This window comes from Cannabis sativa, chromosome 8, assembly GCF_029168945.1.
Source record: "Cannabis sativa cultivar Pink pepper isolate KNU-18-1 chromosome 8, ASM2916894v1, whole genome shotgun sequence".
In the NCBI taxonomy this organism is placed as follows: Eukaryota; Viridiplantae; Streptophyta; class Magnoliopsida; order Rosales; family Cannabaceae; genus Cannabis; species Cannabis sativa.
In genome coordinates this window covers 8,428,720-8,443,899 of record NC_083608.1, presented here as the reverse complement: position 1 = coordinate 8,443,899, position 15,180 = coordinate 8,428,720, and the positions used below count along the sequence as shown (strand labels likewise).

Sequence of the window (15,180 nt, the reverse complement as noted above, 5' to 3'; positions counted from 1 at the left end):
TGATGATGGATTGCAACACTTCTCAAGTGTGTTATATAATGTCCCAAGGATAAGTTATAGTACGTTTTTAGCTTAGCTGTACTCCATTGGCCACATCTGATGTGTAAAAAAAAAGGTAGTAAAATCTATGAATTCCAAATTTAATACATGTGTACACGTAGGGGGTTTTGTTAATAGTACTGCGGTATTTTTGTAAAGTACAAGAATGGTTGAATTCATTAAAAGATGTTGGTATAGGCCCATTAATATCAGCCCAATAGATTTAAATGGGACCAACTACCCATACTACTCAAAAATCTAAGTACTTTAAACTCATTAATTAAATTTCCTTATTTTCCAAACTTATTTTTAAAAAAAAAACAAAAAGTACAATGTTTCATTTTGGACGTACGAAAATGGTTTAATTCATTCTAAAATTTAGGTGAAGGCCCATTAACATAAGGCCAATGAATTTAAATGCCACCATCAACCCTTTGAACTCAATAATATTAGGCCTTTACACTTATAAAATAACCTTATTTTACAATTAAATTTGGAATTAAAAAAAAATATTTGTACTATTGTACTGTTCTGACGTACGAGAGGAGTTGAATTCAAATTCTAATATTGTAAAGGCCCATTAATATCAGCCAAACAACTTTAAATGTGATCACCAACCCATACAACTCTATTATCTCAAGCCTTTAAACTCATAAAATCTAATTTCACTCCATTGAGCTCTCCCTTTCCCTTATTCTTCATCTGAAATTCTTAGACATCAATAAGAAGCCAACATGAATGACGAACAAACTTATGAATGGGAAACCATAACAGCAGAGCTAAACATCACAAAACCAGTGAATTAGATTGAAATACATGACGTGCTAGGCAAGAGTCTCGACAAACTGGAAAAATGGGAAGCATTCTACGAAATGTACGCAAAACGGATGGGTTTCGGCACAAGACAAGACGATGTACGATGTTCTCATCGGACATAATCACGAGCTGGCTTCACCGAGTGAGGCACAATTTTTGAGATTATATCGAGTTGTGTTCGATGGGTTGCTTGCCCAAGTTAGGTCGATGAACTCCGTAGGAATTAAAACTCCCAACATAATGTTTCAAGTTGCTTTGCAAAGTGGAGGTTACGAGAGAATGCCATGTCAACTTCGAGATGTGTACAACAGGGTTGTTGGTGCCAAGCGAGAAGAGAAGATAGAGACAGACTCAGAAAGGGCGCTGAGATTTCTTGATTGTCTCGTAGAGAAGGATCCAAATTTCTTCATTGTCTATAAGGTTGACGAGGAGAATCGATTGGCTAAATTATTCTGGGCAGATGGAAACTCACGCATGGGCTATGTGGCTTTTAGGGATGTACTAGGATTTGACACAACCTACATGACAAATGAATACAATAATCCCCTCACTGTTCTCATTGGCGTCAACCACCATTTCAACACATGCATCTTCGAGTTTGCTCTCCTCCTCCACGAGAAGCTTCCATCCTATTGTTGGCTACTTCAAAAATTTCTCGAATGCCATGGAGATAAGAAGCCAAATGTTGTAGTTACTGACCAAGATGTGGCCATGAAACAGACCATCATGGAACACATGCCAGATGTTACACACCGTCTATGCGCTTGGCATCTCAATACAAATGCTTCCAAAAAGGTTAAAGATCCGATCTTCTTAAAAACATTTAAGGATCTGATGTACAACTACTACGAAGAGGAAGAATTTGAATCAAGATGATTAGACGCCATCCAAAGCCAACAACTAACAGATAATGAATGGTGCAAAACAACATTCGAGTCAAGAAAACAATGGGCAGTGTAATGACCACTTAAGTAATTTGAATTAGTAAAGGCAATTTGCACTAATTTCTGTTATTTTTATAATTATTTATGAATTTAATTATTTATGGACGTATTATTTGAAATGAGCATTAGAATTAAAATTTCTCAATTCGAAAGATTTTATTAAACCCTAGGGGTGTTATTTGTCTTATATGTGAATTATGCAATTTTTGTAATTTTTGCTCGGCAACAACGGAAAATGCGATGGAAGGCTAGTTTTATCACATGGGTAAGTTTAAAACCTTATTTATTGGTGGAAAATATTTTAGAGAAAATAAAATATCGAGGTTGAGTGGGGTTATGGTTTTTGACCATTTTACCCCTAGGTTGGAAATAAGCTAGAATTAATGCTTAAGGGAATTTTAGTCTTTAGCCAAGGTTAATGTTTTGGTGGCTGCCTTGTATGGTGACACCTAGCAGCCATTATTCAGCAAATGATTAATAGGAATCCTTTTCATTTAGTGAGAATAGAATTAAAGAAAGAAAAGCCAAAATTCAAGAAAACACTCTCTCTCTTTTCCCTCTCTCTCTTCGAACCAGCCAAGGTTAAGGGGATTCATTCCTGAACTTGGTGTTTTCAATAAGGTTGGAGGAGGATTCAAGCAAAGGTAAAATCCTAGAACCCTTGAATATGTATTTTGAAGCTTTTTCTTTAGTTTGAGTATGTGAATTTATGAAATGGGAACTGTTAGGGTTAGGTTTTGATGCAATTCGAATTCTAAGCTTAGTTTGAGTTGAATTTAGTTTCTAGCAGCTGGCTTTGATGTTTGGATTAGGTTTTGTGCAAGTTTGAGTTTTGAATTCAACGCTTTGGTCTTTAATGGCTAGTTGAGTTTCATTGGGATTTTTCTGTGATTTTCTGGTTGGAATATGTTGTGTATACATGGTTTAGCTACTCTGGAAAGTTTGGTGGCAATTGGACAAGTTTTGAGCAAATTGGTGAGTTTTTGGGGAGACTGGTATTAAAACCAGTTTACTGGTTTTACCAGTACCTGTCAAACCGGTAAACCGGTTTTGGCAGGGTTCCCCGAAAAATCAGTTTTCTAAATTCTCGTCCATTTAGTGTCGTAGTTGGGTGTTTCTCTGTATCCTAAGTTAGTGTGATTCATAGAGAGTATAGCAGAACCTAAGGTTTTGGGTTTGGGATTCCCGGATTAGGGTTTCGACCATGTGATTTACTCCATTTTATTATGTGATTAGGGCATCCGTCTAGCACAAGACTTTCCGTTCAGGTCGGCCAGCACACTTGAATATGGAAAGAAGGTAAGAACTGTGTATAATGTGTAATATGAATATCTGAGTGTATATATGTGTTAAGTGTATATGCATGCTTATAGTTTAATTGCACTACCAACACTTGTACAGAATGGTACGGAGTGCATTGGTATAGTTAATATGGTTGAAGAGTACATTACAGTGATACCATCACGTGTACAGGAAAGTACAGGGTGTCTGTGGTATATCACTCAGTGGTACTCAGGGTACGAAACAAACCCTACCAACACTTGTGCAACAAGCTACGTAGTGTATGTGGTATAGTGGCTGTACCGTAGTATGGAACGTTCTTACTCATCTGTTGAGCCTTGTAAATAGGTGTATGGGCGCCTAGATACAAGTTGGTATTATATGATATGTTATATGCTTTTCTTACTGAGTCTGTCGACTCAGAGTTCTGCTTCCGTGTGTAGTTAAAGGAAAGGCTAAAGCTGAATAGGAGTGAGCCTGGCTAGGATGGAATTGTACATGTCGTGGCAGCGTGACCTGGAGTGTTTGGTCTCGGGACATTTGGGTTTTTTTTTTGTAGTCGATGTGCGACCGGATATGTATTTTGGTATATTTTTTTATAAAAGTTTAAAAATAAGATCCTGGTACTTGTAAACAGTTTTGTAAATTATAAATTTAGTATTTATTATAAAAAGTTTTAATTTGACACATTTTTTGAGAAAAATCTTTGATTAGCAAGGATAGCACTGTATTTGAAAAAGCACTATAGCATGCATTAGCATTAGGGCTTTACAATTTTTGGTCAGAGCCGCCAGGTTTGTCTACCAAAGCTTGCCAAGACATGTACAATCTGTTGGGTTTTGTGCCCTAAATAAAACCCATTTTAATATAATCAGATTTACTTATTAATGAAGATCAGAAATAACATTTTATGTTGCATGGTTCACATGATTTATTTCATGATTATATACATATAATGTATGAATTTTTTTTTTAAGTCCAGAACATATGAATTTGTTAAAGATTATAGTGTTGTCAGCACAGTGGAATATAATCTTAATTATATGTTCGAAAGTTTATTCCCTGATTTGTCAGAACACTAGATTTAGAATGACATAGTATAATCAGCGATATGTATTCTTACACCTTGAAAAAGTGTTATGTCCTTTCCAGGACATTGGCAAAGTTTACCAGTATCGAATGTATGGAGTATACATCGGAAGGGACCGATATTGAACTTTGATTATATATATTAAAACTTACTGTAATATCTATTCAATTCAATATCACCTGTTGATCCTAGATCAAATGACCTTAATCCAGATATGGTTAGGTTCGATCTCAAGGGTACTATACATGTTCTTTGATTTGTTAGTTAAGCCTACTTTTGGGTCATGGTGATACGTACATTTTGTGAAAATGATAGTATAATTGAGTGGGAGCGCTATCATAAATATGGAATCTATAACTTCTATAGGAATTTAGAAGTGAAACGATGATATCCTTCGAGCTTGGCTAAACAGAGATAAATGGTGGAGATCTGATTTGACTTTGCTAAAAATATCATTTATACGGAGCTAAGTGTTTTAAGGATAAAATACATTGAAGGTGTAACGGTAACTTAGTGCTTTTTCAATGTAGATCATCTATTAGAGGGTCATTGATCACATTAGGGTTATAACAATGGATAACTAATGACGTGTCTATATCATGGAACATATAGAGCGTTCTATATGACTGAGAGTGCAATTCCAAGTTCTAAGTGTGGATTCAATAAGGAATTAGTAAGTTAGGGAGTTTACTTGGTAAATTCAGTTCGACTTATTGGAAGCTCGGTTATATAGACCCATGGTCCCCATACTAGTTGAGACCATACTGCTTGTAAGACTCAGTTAATTGATTTTAATTAATCAATTATAATTCTAAAGTTAGACTATGTCTACTTTATGAATTTTCACTAAGCAAGAGCGAAATTGTAAAGAAAATAGATTCTAGGTTTATTATTGATTAAGAGACTTTATATGTCTAAATTAATAAATATATTAAATGGCAATATTATTTAATAATTATTTTAAGTTATTAAATAATTAGAATTGGCATTTAAAAGATTAAATTAGAAAATTGGCATTTTTTGAGAAAATGAGAATGGAAAATAACAAAATGGGAAAGTTGCAAAGTGAGGCCCAATTCCCCTTGCATGGTCGGCCACATGCACAAGAAATACCATTTATAGTTTCCATTATTTACGGAACTCGATTCCGATAAAAATTGGAAAAGTTATGAATTTTTGAAATTCGGGAGCCATGGCTGTCGAGTGGGTTCATCGAGTGCACCAGGCACTCGGACAAGCCAGGCATCCGCGCGCGTGACACGACCCTACAGCACGCCCGTGCGTCTCGCCCAGGATCCCTGCAGCCCGCCGAGATTTCTCGGCAGATAGGGCTGCACTCCACCTGCTCCGCGCGCGTTTTGGGTGTCATGCAGCCTATTTTGGCTGCACTTGCAGCCTCCTGGCAGTAAAACCCAAAATTGCGATTTTTGGGGTTTTTTTCCCCAAAAATCCAATTTTTTCATGGGATTGTTTTCCAAAATTTATTGTTCTAATTTTAAATATTTCTAAATTGAAATATTTCCAATTTTAAAATATTTTCAATTTGGAATTTTTCCAATTTTAAATATTTTCATTTTGGAATATTTCTAATTTTAAATATTTCCTATTATGGTGAGATTTAAAAATTTGTTAACTTCTTTAATATTTATTTATTATTTAATTATAAGATTAGATATTTTCATATTTAACATATTTTAAATTAAAAGATAACTTTGTCTTTTTATTTAAAATATTATATTAAAATTATCTTATATGACAAATTAAATAATTAATAAATTTAAAATTAACATAGATATTTTTATAGATATACTTACCATAATATTTTCAAATTTAAAATTTGTTATTTTGTTAAATATTTAATTATTTATAAATTATAAGTTTAAAAATGATATTTTTGTATATATATCATTTTTTTCCTTATTGGAAATTTATAAATCATATCTTAAATATTTAAATAACCTAGATATTTTGTAGAAATTTGAATATTGCTTAATTTGAGATATTTTGACATATAATTATGGTAATTATTATTCATTTATTATTTTATTCCTAAAATAATAATTATCTAACCAAATCTATTTTAAAATTGGTTTATTTTATTAAATTATAAGATCTGAAAGTGATATTGAAGATTCTTTCCTTTCAAATCATTGATCTTATTAGATATTTAATTTAATTTGATTCAAATAAACCTAGATATTTTAAAATTAGTTTCCTTTATTTTGAAATGTTTAGGGTTTGTTTTAACAACCCTAAATTTTCAGAATCAAGTTGGTTAGTTTAAGAATAATAATTTAATTATATTAATATCTTATTTTACATCTGTTACATGGACAATATTTGTTTATTTATTAATATTGTTTATTTAATTTTTTTTTAACAAACCTATTATTTATTTGATCTAAATTGCTATGATTAACTTGTTGACAGATGCAATGATATGATTTTAATCATAGTCTAATTGTCAATAGATCTTATAAATAATTTGTAACAGGTAAATTTTGTACTTCTTTCATCTGTGTAAACCTAGTAACATGATAGGACCCATCCAAATCATTTGACTTGTGTGAGCCTACATGTTTGCTATTGGGCTTTGATGCATATAGCAAGCCCATTTAAGTTTTACTAAGTAAATGAACTAGGTTGCTAAAATAAAATTTGACATAAGTAATTTTATTTAGGCCCAATTAGATTTGGGCTTAGTCAATGAATAACAATTGTTTATTTAAAGGTTAAATTCCTCTCTTTTGGGCCTTATGTGAGAGTTGGGGGCCAATAGAAGTGGGTACGACATACTGAACCCAGCTCCCCCTCACATGAACTACCCCAATTGTGAAGGCCCATTTGCCTTATTTAAATAATTGTATTAGGTTAATTATATTAGTCTAACCTAATTAAAATTGAATTAGCAACATAATTAACTTTTAAAATATATGAAATTTATTTTTCATTTTAATATTTTAAAGTTAATTTTAGAAAAACACTTAGTTAATGATATATTTTCTAGATAGTTATTTCTATACTAATTATTATTTCTAATATTAAATAAGGGAATATCATTGATTGTGAAATTAATTGTTTAATAATTAATTTTAGTACAATCTAAGTTTAGTATATTTTCCTAGTATTAAACTAGAATTAATAATTAAGTTTCCTCTATACTTAATTATTTATTTCTTGAATTTAATACATTTAATTAAATTGAAAATTTCAATATCTAAGTTGATTTTCATCATGATACTTAAATATTGTTATTTTCATGTTATTTAATTAAAATTGGAAATTATTTTAAGTTTGGAATCTTATCAGAATAACTTAAGTTTGAATAATTTTCAAAATATATTTTATTTTATTTTATTAATCTTTTACCCACAATTTCGAAATTGCATTTCTTTAATGCAGAAATTTCGAATTTTATTTGAAAAATAGATTAAAGTTGAAAATTATTTATTTTAATTTTGGACCAACTTAAATCAATGATTTTTTCATTTAATGATTAATTAAAATAAATGAACTAAAATATATTATAATTAGAAATTGAATTAATTAGTCAATGAAAGTCTAGGTAGTTATTATCTGTTTTGCTTGAAGTATTTTTCTAGTGTATTTAATTAAATAGAAAATTAATATTTAAGTTGATTTTTAATTATGATACTTAAATATTTGAAATTTTTCTTAGATATTTAATTAAATAGGAAAATTATATTTTTTGTTAAAAATTAATTTTATTAATTTTGGGCCAACATAAAATTAGAGTAATTTTCCAGGATTTATTTTTATTTTATTTTAAAGCATTTTTCGAAATACACTTCATTTTTCGAAATTCAATATATATTCATAGATTAAATTTGAGTTGTAAATTAATTTAAATTAATTTTGAAACAACTTAAATTGAATAATTTTCTACATATTTATGGAAATTATTACTAAGATGGAAATAATTCATATTATTTTTATATCCATCTAAGTATAATTTATAAATATTACATTAAAATTTATATTTAGAATTTTTTACTCTAAATTGGAAATTTTAATTAATATATATATTTAAAATAAATTGACTAAAAATAAATATTAGAAAAAATACAACTTTCATTAAATAATGAGCTTTATTATTAGGATATTCGATCTCCATTGTTGGTTTTACATAGCTATTGTTTTAGTGAGTAATCCTCCCTAATGGAGGAACGTTCATTAGCAAGTTAGCACCGTTTAATCTCGAAAGATAAGTAATCTGGCAAGTTTTTTACATAGTATTGATCACCCTAATGGTGGCGACTGTATAAGACTTGCAAGAATATGAAACAATGGTGGAAGCTCATAAAATAGAATAGCCTTGACTCTTGCCTAAACGGGACAACGCGGATTCTAATCTTAATCGAATAAAAGGTTGCTAGAATGTTTATCATTTTAGATGAGCTGACAACTCTATTCAATGGATGGTAGCTTTGACTCTCGCCTAAACGGGACACTGATATCAGTCTGTTGAAGACCTTGGAAATTATTTAGGATTGTATGTTTTAGTATTTTCACTTGTCATTCCTACTTGTTATATGTTTAATAATTTCTGAATTGTGTATGAATTTATATTGAACCATGTTATTTTCTGTTATTAAATTGTAGTTTAATTTCGAATCTTCATTGTTGGTCTAACTTGGTTTGTTTTTCTAATGAGATAAATCCCTAATGGATTTTCACCATTAGACTAACATAATAGTGTTAGATCTCGAAAGATATATGCAACATCTAGCTGTTCATCAATTGATGACACCTTAGACTAGTATTTTACAATATGAAACAAGAAGATTGTATAAATAAGATTACTTTGAGTCTCGCTAATGGAGCATCGTTGGATTCTTATTTAAAACGAAATTATCCTAATTCCTCTTAGCTTATTCATTTCGAATCAACTTAATAACATATCATTGGATGAATGGTTTATAAATCAATATCATTCTATTTTCTCTTAAGAAATTAAATGACGCATATGATTATATTCCCAAAATTCTATCCCAAAATGATATAAATCCTCAATTTTAGAAATCTCCTACTTGTATGGGTAAATCAACTTAGAGTTAAATTAGTAGTGGTGGTCCAAGAAAGAATTACTCATTATACAGTTACACTTTCACAAGTGTTTTCATAACCATTTTCTATCAATGGATTCAAACTGTATGAGTTTAGTATTCTGTGACCAGAATCCACTTGCACTATTCTAAGAACTCTTTGATGTAACTAAACTTAAGTCATCAAAAGATACAACCACATATTTTATAAATCTATGGCATTTGTATCTTGTTCATAGTGGTTTTGACAAGATCATTCTCTGTAAAGAGTTAATATGCCTATATCCACTGAAATTAAGTTCATCTCATTCGTAGATGGATGTACATTCAGGGGTGGATATGAGTTTTCATTGTATTCTTAAAACGATCACTCTAGATTTTACCTTATGCAAAAGAAATTTGAAATGTTTGAAAATTTCATGAATATCTTGCAATGGTAAGTGGTTAAAGATCTTGCGAACTGATATGGGTGGAGAAAAATTTAGTAGATATGCAGTTCAAAGATCATTAATTTGATTTTTGAATTATATCCAAATTTACCTCCCCAGAAACTCAATTTGCATATTGATAATTAATTACTAGTAGTTGCCTAAATCTTTCTATGGTAATATAATTTCAGAATGATGCAATGGTTGTATACTTAATGTAAATCATTACTAGATTCATGGATGACCTAATCGAAATCTTAAGAAAAACTAGAACTGCTAACCCTGGTTTGCATGTTTGTTAGCTATTCTAAGTGATTAGGGGTGGATCATCCCATAGTCATTAGATAAGAAAGTGTTTGTTTAAACAAATACTACTTTTCTAAGAAAATGACTAAGTCTGAAAATAAAGTAGCAAATAAAGGAGATATTTTTTCTTGATTCCATAAGTGTTCTATCATCTTATTTGTTACAAGATGATCCCACTGCCTCTGTTGTCTTAACACAACCGAAGAGGTCAATACCATTTAGTTTTCTTAGACATAATTCACGGTACCTTGTCGTAGTGGGAGAGTTTCAAGGAACTTCACCTTTTTATGACTTGGAAGACACTAGTGATTAAAATCCATTGTGAGTTTAAACAAGTAATGGATTGTCAAGATAAGAAACTAAGAAGAAAAGCCAAGAGAACTATGGTTTAATCCATTCACATGGAGTAACCTAAAGTTTTCTATTACAGGGACATAAAAGGAAATTTTCGTTAATAAGTCTATTCAATGGACTTAACAAAACTTCCTGTTCCTAGTATTATAGGTTTGAGTTTATCTAAACCTATGGCTTGTGGTATACCTGGTAATTACTTACTCTAATGCAAGCATAAGATGGTGAAGCATTTTCTTTCCAATGGCAATCTATAGAAGATTCACAACTTCTACACATAGATTTTATTTATCTAAGGAAAAGTCTCAACTATTCCAGAAAAAGATAAAGCCATGGAAGAATTTTTTAAATCAACAGTGAGAGGTCTCAGATATGCTTTTGTATGCCTTAGACCAGACATCTGCTGTTGTGTGGGAGTAATGAGTAGGTATCAGATTAATCCAGGAGAGGAACATTGGAAGACAATCAAGTAAATCTTAAGATTAAGAAGAGGAACTATATGTTAGTCCATAAGGGTGTGTTTCAAACTCTTACACTACACCACATCAGATTTCAAGACTTGCCTTTGTGCTAGAAAGTCTGCTGATAAGATGGTGATTACTTTAGGGGTGGAGTAGTGATTTTGGAGAAGTGTAAAAACCTATCTGAAATCTCTTAGTCTACCAGAGAGAGATTGAATGTTAAAGTTGCAGGAAAGGTACTTATTCAGTCTAAGGAAAGTTCTATACAATTGTGGCACCGTTCCAACCTGTCTTAACTACTAGTCTTATTTCCTGAATAACCAAAAGTAGTTGCCAAAGATACAGAATCCAGTATCCCAAAAGAGTAGACATATAGAGAGGAATTTCACAATATAATGGATTTTGTGATTAAAGGAAAGTAATGGTGGAGAAAAGGTTGTTGTTAATTCAACCTGTCAGATCCTATTACGAGGAGTTTACTACTACTACACTTGATTTGTATATCAAGGTGTTAATGATTATTTGAAATGCACATTTTGTTTTATATTAGTGCAAGTGGGAGTTTGTTGGGTTTTGTGCCCTAAATAAAACCCATTTCAATATAATCAGATTTACTTATTGATAAAGATCAGAAATAACATTTTATGTTGCATGGTTCACATGATTTATTTCATGATTATATACATATAATATATGAATTTTTTTTAAGTCCAGAACATATGAATTTGTTAAAGATTATAGTGTTGTCAGCACAGTGGAATATAATCTTAATTATATGTTCGACAGTTTATTCCCTGATTTGTCAGAACACTGGATTTAGACTGACATGGTATAATCTGCGATAGGTATTCTTACACCTTGGAAAAGTGTTATGTCCTTTCCAGGACATTGGCAAAGTTTACTAGTATCGGATGTATGGAGTATACATCGGAAGGGACCGATATTGAACTTTGATTAGATATATTAAAACTTACCGTAATATCTATTCAATTCAATATCACCTTATGATCCTAGATTAAATGACCTTAATCCTGATATGGTTAGGTTCGATCTCAAGAGTACTATACATGTTCTTTGATTTGTTAGTTAAGCCTACTTTTGGGTCAGGGTGATACGTACATTTTGGGAACATGATAATATAATTGAGTGGGAGCGCTATCATAAATATGGAATCTATAATTTCTATAGGAATTTAGAAGTGAAACGATGATATCCTTCGAGCTTGGCTAAACAGAGATAAATGGTGAAGATCTCATTTCACTTTGCTGAAATATCATTTATACGGAGCTAAGTGTTTTAAGGATAAAATACATTGAAGGTGTAATGGTAACTTAGTGCCTTTTCAATGTAGATCATCTATTAGAGGGTCATTGATCACATTAGGGTTATAACAATGGATAACTAATGACGTGTCTATATCATGGAACATATAGAGCGTTCTATATGACTGAGAGTGCAATTCCAAGCTCTAAGTGTGGATTCAATAAGGAATTAGTAAGTTAGGGAATTTACTTGGTAAATTCAGTTCGACTTATTGGAAGCTCGGTTATATAGACCCATGGTCCCCATACTAGTTGAGACCATACTGCTTGTAAGACTCAGTTAATTGAATTTAATTAATCAATTATAATTCTAAAGTTAGACTATGTCTACTTTATGAATTTTCACTAAGCAAGGGCGAAATTGTAAAGAAAAGAGTAACTAGGTTTATTTATTGAATAAGAGACTTTATATGTCTAAATTAATAGATATATTAAATGGAAATATTATTTAATAATTATTTTTAAGTTATTAAATAATTAGAATTGACATTTAAAAGGTTAAATTGGAAAATTGGCATTTTTTGAGAATATGGAAATGGAAAATAACAAAATGGGAAAGTTGCAAAGTGAGGCCCAATTCCCTTTGTATGGCCGGCCACATGCACAAGAAATACCATTTATAGTTTCCATTATTTTAATGCCATACAATTCTAACCTAAATCTAGAGGGTATTCTATAAATAGAAAGTGTTGGCTTCAGGAAACAAACAACTTTGAACATTGGTTTCTTTCAGAAAAGCCACAAGTCCCTCTCTCTCTTTTCCTCTCTCTAAATTTCGAAATTCCTTGAGTGATGAGTAGTGCCCACACACATCAAGTGGTACCTCAATCATAGTATATAAGACTATGGAAAATCTGCATCAAAGAAGAAGAAAAGAAGATCCAGATTCAGATCTTGATTATGCTCTGCTACAGAAAGGAATCAAGGGCTAGAGATCTGAATGGAAGGAGTCATTATATTCTGCTGCACCCACTGTAAGGTTTCTTAAACTTTGTATGTGTTTATTTTCATTGTTTTAGATCCTGGTAAAATATTTTCCAACATAATCTTCATTGGAGAAATCTCGGTTCACGGTTCAGTAAGCCCGCACTTGTTTAGTATTCTAAATGATTACTAAAGCATGTTAGGGAGCATATTAGATTATAATTATTTATTTTAAGTGTGTTTCCTTTAAGTCCATAATAGGGGTATTAAGTTTTATGATCGCTGTCTAACCTGCCTGGCTTATGGGTTCGCAGACTAAGTCCTTTAAAATGGATGCCCAGCGAAATACAAGAAGTCAGGGTAATATGGTTGAGACCGGAGGCAATCAGGGAAACCAAATTCCCCAGAATCCCCGTGGACGCGGCCGTGGCCGTGGTAGAGCTCAGGGTGGTTGCCTTGTAAATCCACCACAAGCTGCTCCAGATTGGGAGCAGAGGTTTGCGAAAATGCAAGATCGAATCCGCCAACAACATGAAGAAATTCAAAGATTAAGGCAGCAAGGTCTTCCTACTGTGCCTCCACAGTAACCTCAGGTCGTTGCATCTCCAGTGGTGCCAGTAGAATAACCTGTTGCTGGCAACCGTATGGAGCCGTTATATGAAAGGTTTCGTAAGCAAGCACCTCAAGTGTTTTTGGGAGGTCCTGATGTGATGAAGGCTGAGCAGTGGCTCATAGTTATTGAACGGATTTTGAATTTTATGGGTGTGGTTGGAAATGATCGCGAGATGTGCGCCACATTTCAGTTCCAGGAGGATGCCCTCATGTGGTGGGAGTTGATAACCCTCACCCGGGACGTCACTGTTATGACTTGGGAAGAGTTCCGAGAGCTGTTTAATTCCAAATATTATAATGAAGTCGTCCGCAGTGCTAAGGGGAAAGAGTTCACTGAGTTAGTGTAAACCGAGGGTATGTCGGTTACTGAATATACTATAAAGTTTAAACGTCTGGCCAAGCTCGCAAGCTCGTCGTGGGTATTGGGCCAACAGATTTTAGTTAGAAAGAAAAGGACTTGGCGGGTTTGAATGTGAAGATTAGGCATGATTTGGTGATCACTACCATTGAAGAAACATCTTATGCAGAAATGGTTGAGAAAGCCCTACGGGCTGAGGATGCTGTGAAATTCCTTTAGGAGCCCCGAGTGACTCCAAGTGTTGGTGGGACCCCCAACCTTCCCACTTCTGTTTATGGTAGGGATGGTGGTGATTCCACCACTGATCAGAAAAGGAAAGTTAATCCTGCATCTAGTGGCTCGAGGCAGAGTAAGAGGTTTCGTGGGAACCAAGGCAGAGGTGGACGCCAGGGTTATTCTTATCCTGAGTGTCCACGTTGTAAGAAACATCATCCGGGGGAGTGCAACCGGAAGACATGCTTTCTGTGCGGCATGGTGGGGCATTTGAAGAAAGATTGCCCTCAGGCAAAGAAAAAAGAGCCGAAATCAGAGGCAAAACCTTTTCCTGCTCGGGTGTTTGCCATTACTCAAGTTGATGCTGCAAGCAGTCCTTTTGTGGTGACAAGTCAGCTTCTTGTCAACAACTCCTTGTATATTGTACTATTTGATTCAAGAGCTACACGTTCATATGTGGCTACACGGATAATTGATCTTATGGCTAGGCCTTGTGATATTCTTGAAAGAGGGTTTGGAACCCTAATGCCTAGCGGGGAGTTGGTTATCTCCAATAGGCGCATTAGGTCTATGCCGGTTAGGATCAAGGATAGGGAGTTGAGTGCTGACCTTATAGAACTGGAATTAGTGGAGTTTGACATCATACTTGGGATGGACTTTCTGTCCAAGTATTCAACCAGTATAGATTGTAAGTGAAAAATTGTGACTTTTTCAGCCAGAAGGTGAAGATCCATTTGTCTATGTTGGATCGGTTCAGGGGTCTCGAATCTCGGTTATTTATGTGCTAAGGGCTAGGGATCTACTACACAGTGGATGTGTAGGATTTTTAGCAGTGGTCATAGACTCCAGCAGACCTGAGGTAGTCAGAGTGGTAAAAGATTTTCTGGATGTGTTTCCCGAGGAGTTGTCAGGATTACCGCTGCAATGAGAAATTGACTTTGTGATTGATCTGGCACCTGGAGCCGAACC

The 15,180-nt window shown here is 33.0% G+C and overlaps 1 protein-coding gene across 1 annotated transcript; it reads left to right on the top strand.

Moving 5' to 3' along the window:
- The first annotated feature begins 951 nt into the window (after positions 1-951).
- On the top strand, positions 952-1,731 carry LOC133030377 (protein FAR-RED IMPAIRED RESPONSE 1-like). Its single transcript, XM_061103110.1, has one exon. It carries the CDS (start codon positions 952-954, stop codon positions 1,729-1,731), a length of 780 nt encoding a protein of 259 aa, XP_060959093.1.
- The last annotated feature ends 13,449 nt before the right edge of the window (positions 1,732-15,180 follow it).

Bases quoted from the DNA above. Each gene is read 5' to 3' on its own strand.
- LOC133030377 (XM_061103110.1), top strand. From the start codon at position 952: ATGTACGATGTTCTCATCGGACATAATCACGAGCTGGCTTCACCGAGT.